The 14742-nt window shown below is 46.6% G+C and overlaps 1 protein-coding gene across 1 annotated transcript in view; it reads right to left on the reverse strand.

The window, feature by feature from the left end:
• Window positions 1-14742, reverse strand: part of GALNT17 (polypeptide N-acetylgalactosaminyltransferase 17) — a 270097-nt gene that overhangs the window by 158086 nt on the left and 97269 nt on the right. Inside the window, exons 4-5 of the mRNA XM_009900481.2 lie at window positions 12673-12847; window positions 9702-9899 (exon numbers count right to left, since the gene is read on the reverse strand). Coding sequence (XP_009898783.1) covers window positions 9702-9899; window positions 12673-12847 — 373 coding nt within the window. The remainder of the gene's footprint in view (window positions 1-9701; window positions 9900-12672; window positions 12848-14742) is intronic.

Here is a 14742-nt window from a genome sequence, read left to right on the forward strand (position 1 = left end):
TGAAGAGTTGCTGGCTACAACGGGGTCACCAAGATAGCCTAAAGGCTCAGGACTCAAGGGGTGGGTGGGGTTCCTCTCCTTCAGGAGAAACACAGCCTTCTGTGGGACAGCTCTTTAATACTGCGCCCAAATCCTACCTCCATGCTTCAAAAGGATCTACCTAGGAAGTGCACAAATGCTGCCTTCTCAAGGTCACTTAGTCAAACCAGCCCATTCAGGTCCCTCTGTTGTGTCTGTACCATGACATGCTGACATCTATGATGATAATGCTGTCCAAGATGCTCAGAAGCTGCAGAAACACCTGACCCTTTGCTCCACAAACACCTGACCCTTTGCTCCACAAACACCTGACCCTTTGCTAAAGAAGCTTTTCTCTAGCTTACAGAAAAATCACACAGCTTGTAGGGTCCACTTCTAAACACGTTGGTGTTTGGTGTCTGCCAGGTTTCAGTGAGGTCTGGATCCACTCCAGCTTCTGGATGCAGCCAGTGTTTGCAATCCCAACTACAGTCTTACCAAAATAAAAGGATCTGAAACAGGGTGCAGCACTAACATGTGGAGACACCTGGGCATCACACAGGCTGCTGCTAAACCAGCTACATATGCTTAAACCTCAGGTGCACCCTCAGCAGAGGCTTTACAGGCTTTTCAGCTAATGGTACAAATCTGTTCAGCTTGTAAAACCTGGCACTATTACCAGTTATTAGACTCCCTCTTTTTACACTTTGCACTAAATTACATAACATTAAAAGTGACCACATGAAGAATTCATCGTGGAAAGGCAGGATCTAGCTGGGGCTGTCCCTGCTCACTGCAGGAGAATTGGACTAAATGACCTTCAGAGGTCACTTTCAACCCAGTACACTCTAGGACATCAGCAATCTGAGCTTCAAACCTGCTTCCCGGCAGGTTTCTCACACCACAGGGAACCTCTGTCAAGTTGAAGAGTTGACAATTAGCATACTAGTGAGTGAGTCATTTTGCACCATGAGTTGGTGGGGTTCATTTCTCCCCAGTAGTTTTATAACTTAAAAAAACAAAACATCATCAACAACAACAAAATCCAACCAACAAACAACCAAGAAAGTAAACTGAATGTTTGGGGGGTTTAATCTTTGGCCTCAAGGTATCACTCAGAATACTTCATGACTGAAAGAAAAAGCCCAAAATGGGGTGAGGGGCAAGGGGAGAAATAAATCTTGTCAAAATCCTGGGTGTAATTTAACCCAAAGATGGATGACAAAAGGTATTGATGCCACAATTCTGACCCAAATCTCCCCTCTGCTGGATTCTGAGCCCAAATGAAACACTGTGATAAAAGTCCCTCCCTTTCTTCTCTCAGCTCATTTTCAGCTTTGCAGAGACCTCCATTCTGACCCATGCCAGCCAGGAGTGACCAGACCTTAAGTTTAAGAGCCATATACTTAGAAACACCAATATCCACCAAGTGCACTAAGGAGGGGTGGGGTTTGATACAGCACAGAGTCACAAAAGCATTCAGGTTGGAAAAGACCTCAAAGATCATCAAGTCCAAGCTGTCACCCAACACCTCATGACTACTAAACCATGGCAACCAATCCCTTTTTGAACACCTCCAGGGGCAGTGACTCCACCACCTCCCTGGGCAGCACATTCCAACAGCCAACAGTTCTTCACAGAAAGAGTTTTATCCTCACCTCAAGCTTCCCTTCCAGAGGTACTAACAAAACCTTGCCTGTGGAAGAAGGTCCATATTGTTCACATGCTGGACTAGCGTCTGGCCCAAATACTTTGAGGCCAGAGGGCTTTTGCCATAAACCTGACAGCAGGATGCTGAGCCTCTGGACATGCAACCACAGCAAGCATAAGGCCTGGAGGAGAATCAGACTGCACTGTCCCTGGAGGTGTTCCAAAAAGGCTTGGATGTGGCACTTGGAGCCATGGTTTAGTTGTCAGGAGGTGTTAGGTATTAGGTAATAGGCTGGACTTGGTGATCTCTGAGGTCTCTTCCAACCTTATTGATTCTATGATTCAAGGAGGAGAAAGCACTTGGGTGGTCAACACAGAGCTTTGCTTTTTTTGAGATGCTTAAGAAAAAAGGACTCTAGAGACTGTGATAGATCGCAGTGTTTGATGAAAATTGTATATGGAGCTCCTGAAGAGCTCCCCACACGTTCTGCAGCTGCTGTGACATCCACACACAACCCATCCCTCCCAGCAAACACCTGCTTACAAGTATCCCCTCAGACATACCAGGTGAGGTCTCCAAGTGCAAGTTATCATGATCACCCCATGTCTGGCTCCTATGGAAATCAGCTTTCTCCTTGACTTCCAAAACAGCTACAGCAGAAGAGTAAGAGCTTTTTACAACTGCCTTCATGCGGAGGCAGGAATCTCCCCAGGGTTTCTCAATGGTAAAGTCAGGAAGCACTAATTTTACAGATATTCAATATTCTGTACAAACTGTTTTCTAGGGAGCTTGAGATTTAGATTTTTTTCCCAAAGCAAAGCACAGCAACAGAAACTCAGGAAATACTCCTTGAAATTCTGGCCTTTCCTCCCGTTATCACCTGTGTTTAACAGACTGCAACAGCTCTGGGTTGCTGGATGTCTCCAGATAAACTGCCACACTGAGCAGTCAAATGCTGCTGAGAACGTTTCTAATGGCTCAAGCAAGCCTATCTAAACCTCTCTGCTGATGCTAATCCTGCAGAGTGGGGGTGTGCTACAGCACCAAGTTGTCCCAGACATAAGGATCCCTTTGCATCATTTTCTGCGGCTGTAGAGGTTGTTTCTGAGAGCTCTTTTCCTCCTACAGCTGTTCCAAGGTTTGTCCATAGCCTCTGTAGATAAAAAGCTTCAGGCTGTAACAGGTGCCTGGAAGATGTCTTAGTGATTGAAGTAAAACAGGAAAGAACACATCATCTACAAGGGCTTGCAGTGGTGAAGTCACCATCCCTGGAGGTGTTCAAGAAGGGATTGGATGTGGCACTTGGTGCCATGGTTTAGTAGTCAGGAGGTCTTGGGTGACAGGTTGGACTTGATGATCTTTGAGGTCTTTTCCAACCTTGTTGATTCTATGATTCTGTGACAGGATGAGGGGCAATGGTTTGAAACTAGAGCAAGGTAGATTTAGGCTGGACTTCAAAAGGGAGTGGTGGAACATTGGAACTGGTTGACTGGGCAGGTGGTGGAGGCCCCATCCCTGGAGACATTCAAGATCAGGCTTGATGGGGCCCTGAGCAACCTGATCAAGTCAAAGATGTCTAAGTAATGATGTTAAGCTGGAAGAAGGTAGATTTAAGCTGGGTATCCATTTCTAGTTTTTTCCCATTCCCCCCAGTCCTATCACTCCCTGACACCCTCAAAAGTCCCTCCCCAGCTTTCTTGTAGCCCCCTTCAGATACTGGAAGGCCACAATTAGGTCTCCTTGGAGCCTTCTCTTCTGCAGAAGAGCCCCAACTCCCTCAGTCTATCCTCATATCAGAGCAGCTCCAGTCCTCTGCTCATCCTCATGGCCTTTCTCTGGACACCTTCCAGCACCTCCAGATCCTTCCTGTAATAGAGGCTCCAGAACTGGATGCAGTGCTCCAGGTGTGGTCTCACCAGAGTGGAGTAAAGGGGAAAAAATCACCTCCCACAACCTGCTGGCTATGCTTCTCTTGATGCAGCCCAGGATGTGATTTGCTTTCTGGGCTGCAAGTGCACACTGGTGCCTCATGTTGAGCTTCTCATTCACCAGCACCCCCAAGTCCTTTAGTTCATGATATATGAATATATAGAAATATACATCATGTATGTATAATAAGTAAATAAATAATGCCACACCGATTCCTATCACAGTATCACCAAGGTAGGAAGAGACCTCAAAGATCATCAAGTCCAACTTGTCACCACTGACCTCATGACTAAACCATGGCACCAAGTGCCACATCCAATCCCCTCTTGAACACCTCCAGGGATGGGGACTCCACCACCTCCCGGGGCAGCACATTCCAATGGCTAACAACTCTCTCAGTGAAGAACTTTCTCCTCACCTCGAGCCTAAACTTCCCCTGGTGCAGCTTGAGACTGTGTCCTCTTGTTCTGGTGCTGGCTGCTAGAGAGAAGAGACCAACCCCTTCCTAGCTACAACCACCTTTCAGGTAGTTGTAGCAAGCAACTGTGCTGGTCTTAGTGCAAATAAAATGCACAGCCACCAGAGTGGGAGAGCTCAACAGCATTTGCAGTCTGTGGCTGAGCACAGTTTGTATTCACCACCACAAGCATTTTGCTAAGCAGCACAACTGGGCACCTTCCCTCCACTCCTGGGTTGTATTCAATAACCTAAACCCCCCTCCCCCCTCAGCTGCTCTTTTCCATCTCAACCTCTGCATCATTGACACAACCAGGATGAGAGCTGGCTCTTTCATAAACAGGTTGCAAGAGCAAACTCCTTAGCATTTGTGAGGCCGAGATAACAGGTAATTGAGTGGGTTAATTCAAGTGATTTTCATCTCTAAACCACCCCAAACCTAATAGCCTTTCTATTCTTTTACAATCCATAACTCTCAAAACTGATTTCCCTCCTCACAGCAATCTTAATACTAATTAAATGAGCTTTTGTCTTCCAACACCAGTAAAGATTAAATACCACATAAAACAGCTGCAGCAGAGAACCATCCAAAGTCCAATTTAACCTGCTAGCTGGCTCCCAGCTGGCAGCCTATGCACTGCATGCTTGGAAAGAAGCTTTTTTGTCATCTCTGAGGTCGCTTGAGAACTTCTCCCTCAGCCCCAACACTTTACAGGGGGTTGCTAACTAATGGAGCTATTCAGTAGGGCTTTTCCCTCCTGGACCCAACCAATCCACCCAGCACAATGTGCAAAATACAAAGAGAAAGTCAGGAAATGCATTATATTCCAAATAATCTATTGTTTGGGACCGGTGGGGTGAGAGCACTGTCAATGGACTCATCAAGCCAGCAGCAAAGATCCGAGTTTCTTTTCTCTCTGCTGGGATATGCAAACTACTGCCAGCAGAGAAGCACAACGACCCCAATTTCCACGCTCAGGTAAGTGTCCCTTGTCCTCAAGGCTGCTTAATATGCACTATCTGCTTGCTTGGCTTCTTGAAGAGACACAGATGCAAGAGTGCATTTAATTGTTTTCCTGAATCAGACCCCTGGAGCCATCAATATCTCACACATGTAATTATAAATCATGACTCTTCCAACTGAAGCGCAATCAGCACATCTAGCCATAAATCTTCCAGAGATCAGCAACTTCTCCAAAGCTGCTTTTTGACAAAACCTGATGCAGCGTGAACCAGTCAGGCAGAAGAAACTGCTGGCACTGAGGTTTGCAGACCACCGGTGCTGCAGCTCTGGAGAGGCTCCAGGCCCCAAGAAGCCCCCAGTGCCTTACGCTCTGCTAGGTGGAAAATGAATCCTTTCTGGAGGTCATGAGAAGGTGGATCCTACCCTGGGATAATCCCAGTCCAGATCAGGTCAGCGATCTGGACAGGCTTCAGAGCCCAAGAAGCCCCCAATACCACACATAGGTGGGAAATGAATCATTTCCGTAGATTAGTTATACTGTGATACTGTGATACGAGAAGGAGGATCCTACCATGGGACAATCCAAGTCCAGATCAGGTGACCAACCTGCAATTTCACAGCATTCCCAAAGACCTTTTCTAGACTTCCCACAGGACATAGAAAATTCCAGCTCTTCCATTTTCTGCTGATGCACAGGTTTTGTGGACTCTCAGCAAACACTGATCAATGCATATCCTTAACGACAGAGGACTGGATAAGTCCTGGCTACATTTGTCAGAGCAAAGTATGGCCAGATATGGAATCCCAGAACCACAGAATGATAGGGTTTGGAAGGGACCTCTGGAGATCATCGAGTCCAATCCCCCCACCAGAGCAGGCTTACCTAGGGCAGGTTGCACATAATGGAAGGCAGGTGGGTTTTGAATGACTCCAGACAAGGAAACTCCACCACCTCTCTGACCAGGCTGTTTGAGAGCTCTGCCACCCCCACATTAAAGAAGCTCCTCTGCATGCTTAGATGGACCTTTCTATGTTTTAATTCATTGAAAGAATTCTCAAACATTGGAATGGTCTGACCAGGGCAGTGGTGGAGTCACCATCCCTGGGTGTGTTTAAATGGTACATAGAGCTGGTGCTGAGGGACATGGTTTAGTGCTGACCTAGCAGTGCTGGGTTGAAGGTTGAAAGATGTCTCCCAACCAAATCTATTCTGTGATTTTATGTCCAAGCCATGTAAGCCTGTATTCATTTATACACACACATTAGCATCATCTCAACTAGGAAATCAAAACATCTCTGCCAGAGCTCATGCTGGTGAAGATCAGGCTCTATGTGATGACCATTTCAAATGTCACTTACTATCTGCCTCTTCTGAGAGAGCCAATTTAGATATGACACATTACCCTGTAATCACAATTTGACTTCTGGGCAGAGGTAGTCAGAGGAAGTCTGGAAGCCTGGCAAGGAAAGCCAAGCTATGAAATGCAGGCACAAATGAGTGCTAAGGTTGGGGGGATCTTTGTGTATCAGGATTTTAAATATTAATGGGGGGGGGAACACATCAGAATATGCAATATGAATACAGGTATTACACCAACATCCCTCCTAGGCACTAAGAGGGACTACCTCTTGTGGAGAAATTGCTGGCCAAAGCAGGAGCCTGGAGCACGTTGGAGACTGGGCCATATTTCAGATGGGTTTCATGCCATCAGCTCTCTTTGCCTGGATAATTATACCTTGTGAATTATCCATGAGAGAAAATTGCCTCCAAACGGATTCACACAGCTGTCTGTCTGCTTGCTGCTGCTGAGTATTTGGTAGGGGCTGCCACGCTGGAGCCTCCTTCCCAGGCAGGGGAACCTCTCTTGGGGCTGCCACAATCCCCATGCACCAGGAAAGCAAAGCCAAAACAAAAACCCAGCACTAAAAAGGACTGCAGTGCCTTACTTCACTGCCACTCTTTTATCACAAGAAGTCTCTAAAAAAAACCTAATGTCCCTCTGTGCACTATCATTTCAGAATCTCTTCTAATCCCATGCATAATTACATGGAGCACTGCACTGGTATCCCTTTCATGCAAATATTGCCATAAATGCAGAGTTTTCATAGCATTATATGACAGAAGAAATAACTGTACTCATTTATTTCTGGTCCATATGTGGTTACACAACATAATGCAATCAGACAGTATTTTTCATTAGCTTTTTGTTGTGGACACTACCCATTTGTCTTTCTCATAATCCTTCCCCCAGTGCATGTTAACAATGTTATTTTAGTAACTTGTTTAATTATTTAACATCCCTGGGAGGCCACTGGGCTTGTTATAGGAACCTCTTCCCAGAGCACACTTCAGAGGCAGTGCCCTTCCACCCCGGCTCCCTGCAATCCCTGAGCCCTGATTCTCGCACACCATGGCAGGGTCCACATTCCAGATGCCTTTAGCAAGGAGGTGTTCAAAAAAGGATTGGATGTGGCACTTGGAGCCATGGTTTAGTTGTCAGGAGGTGTTAGGTATTAGGTAACAGATTGGACTTGATGATCTCTGAGGTCTTTTCCAACCTGGTTGATTCTATGATTCTACGAAAGTGCATGATCACAACATGCATCCTTGATGCTGCCAGCTGAGTGCTTGAGCCTTCCCTGATCTCCAATTCATTGATGCTTCAGCTCAGCAGTGCTGAAGAGCTGAGCAGGATTATAGAGCTGCAGATGCTGTGGGGCTCATGGGACATCACCCACTCTAAGGTTATGTCTCTGAAAGGAGATGCAGGCAGCTGCAGGAAACCCAGAGCAGACTGACACCTCCCAGCTCCTCCTAAGCAGTAACCACTTGCAGTCTGCTTAAACACAGAGATATGGTGCTCAAGGTCCTGTCCACATGTTAGCAACATCTACCAGACTCACAGAATTGTTTCTGTTGAAAAAGACCTCTAAGATCATCAAAGTCCAAGCATCGACCTAACACCACCACATGCTCACAGAACAAACAGCCAGAACAGCAACTTGCCAGCCTTTCCCTTCTGCACAGCCCAACCCCCTCCAGCCTCTCCTTGAACAAGTTCAGCAGCCTACATTTGGTTAAAATAACTATTTATTCCTCAAAGCCTTGATTCCTGTCCAGAATAAACTGTCAATTCCTCCACTGATGGTTGAAACTGCTGCCTGGAACAAGGGACCCCAAAGGAATGAAACAGGTCTCAGTGCAAATGGGAACAGACCTAATTTCAGCTTCCAGGAATTATATCATTGAGCAAAGCAGAGATGCTTTGGTTCAGGATTCAGATTAGGTGTGGATTTGACATAAACATCTGTTATATTTCTGAGGACAAACCTTCTCCATATTAACCATCTTAGGAGCAACATAACCTATTTGCCTGGCCTGAAAACCACTGCTGATCACAGAATCACTGCTGATATTATTGGGCTGCCAAGGGAAAATCCTTGACCTCTGCACACTGAGCAGCCCCAGTCTCCCTATTCCCCCTCCCTTCTCCTGCTGTTGTTTTGCTCAAAGGGATTTGCCCCACCCCTGAAATCTGGAGGGGCTGGGGCAACGTTTCAGAGCTGCTGATACTGTAAGCTGAAATGTTAGAACCACCTCAAATCCATTTTCTACAAAGCTTGGCCCTGAGAGGAGATGTACTTTTTATTCCAGGAAAACCAACACTGTACTTCATGAATTCACACTCAGTTCATTACACAGGAATAATCACCTCATTCCTTATGATTTGCCAAAGCTTAATGCTGCAATTAAGGTAAAGTGACTTTGTCATATGCAGTTAAGTGTAAGGCTGTACAAATCTCCAGTCCCTCTACCTCTCCAGTGGTTCTGCACCCTGTTACCAAATAATGTCCCTCTCCAAACCCTTACACTCCAGCAAAACCCCTCCTGGCTTGTGTTACAGCCTCCCTGAGACGTTAAGATGCTACATCCTGGGGCTGTTTAACCTGGAGAAAAGGAGGATAAGGGGAGACCTTGTGCTCTGCAGCTCAAGTTGCAGCAGGGAACTAGGTTTAGGTCGGAAAATAGGAAAAAATTGACCCCAAAAAGGCCTGGAATCAGCCACTCAGGGAAGTGGTTGAGTCCTTATCCCTGGAGTTATTTAAAGTATGTGTAGATGTGGTGCTGAGGGATATGGACCTGCTGGAGCAGCTCCAGAGGAAGGCTACAATGATGATCAGAGCACCTCTCTCATGAGGGCAGGCTGAAAGAATTGAGGCTGTTCAGCCAAGAGAAGAAAAGGTGCCAGGGAGACCTTACAGCTGCATTTCAATATCTGAAGGGGACCTACAGGAAGTTTCTTCAGAAGGACCTGCAGGGAAAGGATGAGAGGCAATGGTTTGAAACTGGAGCAGGGGAGACATAGGTTGGACATCAGCAGGAAGTTCTGCACAATTGAGAGTGATGAGATAATGGAACAGGTTGCCCAGGGATGTGGTTGAGGCCCCATCCCTGGAGACATTCAAGCCCTTTAAGGGAGACATTCATGACCTTTGAGAGTCCCTGCCAACCCAATGCAATCTGTGAATGGTTTAGTGACGACCTGGCAGTGCTGGGTTAACAACTGGTCTCAAAGATCTTAAAGGTTTCCTCCAACCAAACAATTCTATGATCCAACCTCTCAAAGCTGCCTTCCTCATTTTACCTTTCTACATTTTGACCCAAGGGGCTCTGGGACATACCTGATAGGCAGCGAGGGGTCTCCAGCATCCCACCAGTCCTTGGGGGGGCTGATGTACATACACCACAGCTCCCAGCTGTACCCATGGGCAGAGTTCTCATAGCGCTGCACCTCGAAGTTGTCCTGCTTGATGTTGTCTATGGAGGGCAGAATGACCCTCCTCCGATTTTCCTGGATTCGTGACAGGACTGGCTCAGCCCTGTGAAAAAGAAATAAAAGCACAGGCAGAGACTGTTAACCTCTCCCATATTCTGCAGGTGGACGTTGTAGCTTTCATGTGCACCTAAATGAGGGTGAGAAAACAGATGCTCTTGTGGTCATTCAGTAAACAGAAGGGAATAAGGTGGACTCCTCTCTGCTCTCATTCACAGGTGGCATCATGTCCTCTGAAAGACACAATGAAACCCATGAGCAGTCTGGAGACTGTCATGAGGTTCCAGATTCACACAGCCACTGCCTCATCACTCCGTTCTGCAGCTAATCGCACAGACATTCCCATCCTGCACGAAAACACACTCCCCAGGTTGGGACTCCTGGCTCAAAACCTTCCCTTCTACAAAGCAAGGCCATGAAGGGTGTGTTGTGTTGTGTTGTGTTTTGTTTTGTTTTGTTTAACCATGCTTTGCCTAGTCTAAATTTCCTCCAGAGCACAACCAAAACCACATCCCTGGGCAGAAAAGGGTAAATTCTTGAAAGCAGAACTAGCTGAAGGGTGTTTTTACCCTTGGGATATAGTTCAAGGACTCTACAGCTACAGAATTCATCTCTGGGACAAACATGCTCAGAGCTCTAGGTGTGCTCAGCTTCACCTCTGCAGCCCCAGAGCCAGTGATGAACCTGGGCTCAGTCTGCCAACACATGGAGTACCTTGCACTGTTGGTTCCCCCAGCCACAGCAGCAGGTACATAGCACCAGAGTGAGTCAAGCCCATGCTGCAAAAAAGCTCCCTCCCTCTCCCTAGAAAACCTGTTTCAAGACCTCAGTAAACGGGAGCTTCCTCTGTTTATCAATCAAATCAGGTGTGAGGATTCACTGACCTGAAGAGAGGAATGTTTAGCTGGGAATCCAGACATCAACAGCTCTTAAAGGCATCCTTCAGCTGCATTCTCCTCACAAAGAATTCAGTGACTGCACAGAACTCTTTGTGTGCAGCTGCTAAAGCTTTCATCTTATGGATGCTACCCTCTGCTCAAATTAGACACAACTTAGCTTCTTCTACCTCCACTTTTCTAAACAGGAATCATTTATTTCTCACAATCACTTAGAGAAGAAAAAAAAGATAAATAGAATCACACTCAGGCTCCTCTCGTGGTATTTAGACTCAAGCCACTTGAACACAACTGTTTTGAACCTCTCTGGAAAAAAAGCCCTTCTCATACACCTTTTGCTACTTCTGCTTCCTAGCTGCAGAAGAAACAAATCAATCTAAAGCACCAAAAGCCTTTCCCAGTGGGATCCAGCTGCAAAGGGCAAGGAAGCAGCAAACACTTTCTCTTTCAATCCCTTGCTCCTGGGGTTTATTTTAACTTACCTAAATTACTTCAGGCTAAGGGAATGGGAAATCAACTTGAAAAATATAAACTGGGGGCAGGAGGGTGTGCATAACAAAAGGGAATAGAAAAGGACTACTGAAAACAAGGGCAAGGAAAGGTTTTGAATCTGTCTTCCCATCTGTGATGGCTTATGCCCATCCTGAAAGCAGGGGGGGTGGGGGGAGGGCTTGTGAGAGCCTCGCTCTCCCCAGAGGGAGTTTTCCCCCTGGGAAACTGAGTTAGTCTGTTCCACACCCCCTCCCTGTCCAGCAAGCCTATAAAAAGGAAGACACTGCAGCCATTTGCTCTCTTTTTCACTTCTGCTTCGCGGGGATGAAAGGACTAAGAGAGCTGCTGCTGGCTTCCTTGTTCTCTGCCACATGGTTGGGCCTGGGCTTTTCTCCCTGCTACATCCACGCTTCTTCAAAGGACTGTTGGGTTTGTATGTATTTTTCCCCACCCATCCTTGTTCCTTACCCTTGTGAACCCTTCCTGTTACTGTGTTTTATATATATATATATTGTTTAAAGAACATTTTACCTCTCTACTTCCCAACTGTCTCCAAATTATTTCTTGGTAGATTTGCCTCCTCCCTTTTTCCTTTCCCCCTTTTCTTTCCTTTATTCTTTTTTTCCTTCCCTTGTCTCTCCCTGCTCTTTCCCCTTCCCCTTTTTCCTCACTTGATCAGGAAAGAGGAGGGGGGAGCGGGGCAGGGATTCTCAGTCTTACCCCCCCAATCTGAGCTCTTAAATCCCAGTTAAGACCACAGGTGGTTTGAGCCTCAACTGAGACTTAAGAGCTCAGATGGGGGCCAGGCTGAGAATCCCTCCCCTGCTCCCCCCTCCTCTTTCCCAATAGAGAGAAAAAGAAAGGAAAGGAGCACATCCACCCAGAAATAATTTGCATTTGGCTTGGAAGTAGAGAGGTAAAGAATTTTTCTTTAAACAGTATATATATATATTTATAAATATGTATATGTATGTAACAATAACAGGTAGGGTTCGCAAGGGTAAGGAACAAAGATGGATGGAAAACAAAATAAATATGAAATACAAAACCAGTCCTTTGCAAAGGTGTGGGTACAGCAGGGAGGACCACGTGGCAGAGAAGCAAGGGAACCAGCAGCAGTCCTCGCCCAGGCAAAAGGCAGGAGCCCAAAAGACTTAATGGCTGCAGTATCCTCCTTTTTATAGCCTTGCTGGGCAGGGAGGGGGAGTGGAGCAGACTGATTGAGTTTCCCAGGGGGAAAACCCCCTGCAGGGAGGGCAATGCTGTTACAAGCCCTGCCCGCCCCTGCTTCCAGGATAGGAGTTAACCCATCACACCACCACTGCATCACATCTCAACACAGAAGCAAACACATCCTTACAGGATGCTGGACTGTGCCTTGTTTACTGGATCACACACCCTGTAACTGAGACTTTGGGGTTGAGCACCTACCAGCCAGCAGTGAACTCCACATGAGCATCAAAGAATCCAGTGATCTGGCCAGTGGCAGCTTTCCAGCCTTCGATACGAGCTCGGATAAGCCCTTCCCTCTTCTGGTTGCGCACCACCTTCACCAGGCCTGGGTACCGCTTGTTGACGTACTCTTCCAGTGGTGCCTTCAGCTCCTCTGCAGAAGAAGTGCCAGAGAGCCCAGTGAAAAGCTACAACACCTTTCACCTACAATAAACCCACTCTACTGACAGATACAAGTGTGACTGAGACTGGAACCACACATCTCCTCCTGCTCTACTCCACCCTGGTGAGTCCACATCTGGGAACAGTGACCAGTTCTGGGCCCCTCAGTTCAAGAAGGACCTCAGGGAATTGCAGAGTCCAGTGCAGAGCCACAAAAATGATGAAGGGATCAGAACATCTTCCTTACAAGGAGAGATTGAGGGAGCTGGGGCTCTTTAGCTTGGAGAGGAGGAGACTAAGGAGTGACCTCATTAATGTTTACAAATATTTGCAGGGTGAGTGCCCCCAGGCTGGAGCCAGGCTCTGCTGGGTGATGCCCAATGACAGCACAAGGGGCAATGGGTGGAAATTGAGGCATAGGAAGTTCCATAGAAACATGAGGGAATTTTTTTTTCACTGTGAGGATGACAAAACACTGCAACAGGCAGCCCAGGGGAACTGTGGAGTCTCCTTCTCTGGAGATATTCAAAACCTGTCTGGATGCATTCCTCTGTGACCTGCTTTAGGTGATCCTGCTCTGGCAGGGGTTTTGAACTGGATCATCTTTCAAGGTCCCTTCCAGCCCCTGACATTCTGTGATTCTGTGATCACTAGCCACCACCGGGAGGGATGTAATCATGTAGGGTTAATCAATGCTGACTTTCAAAAGACCTCACAAAGGTGGACTGACCACAACCCTTACAAGAGACATTCAAGGCTACCAACAACCTTGGCAATGACTAAGGAGCCTAGTGCCATCTTTAGAAACAAAGAGCAGCAAGAGGCATTCTGCTGCCTAGATATCACCCCACTGAAAGACAGGAACAGAAAGAAGTCACCCATGCATACCAGCCACTGCTGCTCTGAATTTCTGGTGGAGCTTTTAGCTGAATGGGATGCTGAAAATACTGCAAAACCCATCTGAAGTCATTGGAACTGCATCAAAACTGTGTACATGAGCTTCACCATCCTTTTGACTCACCCTCACTACTACACTCTTGGAATTTCCAAGCTCTACCACCAGAAAAGTTGAAATTCCCCCTTGCTTTTCTGGTAGGATGAAAGAGATTATTGGCTGTGTTCAGAAGATCCTCATACCATCAGCCTTGAGTTCACTGGAAACAGAAGATCATTCACTTCTGTTGTTGAAGCCCACCTATGGCTGAGAACAAACTTTTTGATAGTTGCAAGTACCGAGGAGAAAAGACACAGAGGACTTTGGAAGTGGAAGCAAATGAAAGGTTACCACAAGGGCTAAGTACTTGTGTGTTTTTCAACAGTTTGAGAAACTGCTTGGACTCTGCCAGAGAGGGACTTTTGAGGGTGTCAGGTAACGATAGGACTGGGGGGAATGGAGAAGAGCTAGAAGTGGGGAGATTCAGATTGGATGTTAGGAAGAAGTTTTTCACCACAAGGGTGATGAGACACTGGCACAGGTTGCCCAGGGAGATGGTGGAAGCCTCATCCCTGGAGGTTTTGAAGGGCAGGCTGGATGTGACTGTGAGCAACCTGATCTAGTGTGAGGGGTTGGAACTATATGATCCTTGAGGTCCCTTCCAACCCTAATAATTCTATGATTCTATGATATACCTTGGTCCTTAGGCTTCCTGGTGCAACAGTGAAATGGACAAAGTTCTACTGATGAAAATTACTCTAACAGCTAAGCAACAGCACTGTGTGCCTGAATGGACTCAGCATCTTGAAGGCAGTTTCTAAGAATGTCTTTTACCCCTGTGAGGGTCCAGAAAAGGAGAAAATTAAGATATGGTCAGTGACCCCAAATTATAGTCTGCTACCTTTCAACACACAGGATAAAAAGCAAAACAAAACAACAAACAAAAAACCACA

This window comes from Dryobates pubescens, chromosome 13 (genome assembly GCF_014839835.1).
Source record: "Dryobates pubescens isolate bDryPub1 chromosome 13, bDryPub1.pri, whole genome shotgun sequence".
Taxonomy (NCBI): domain Eukaryota; kingdom Metazoa; phylum Chordata; class Aves; order Piciformes; family Picidae; genus Dryobates; species Dryobates pubescens.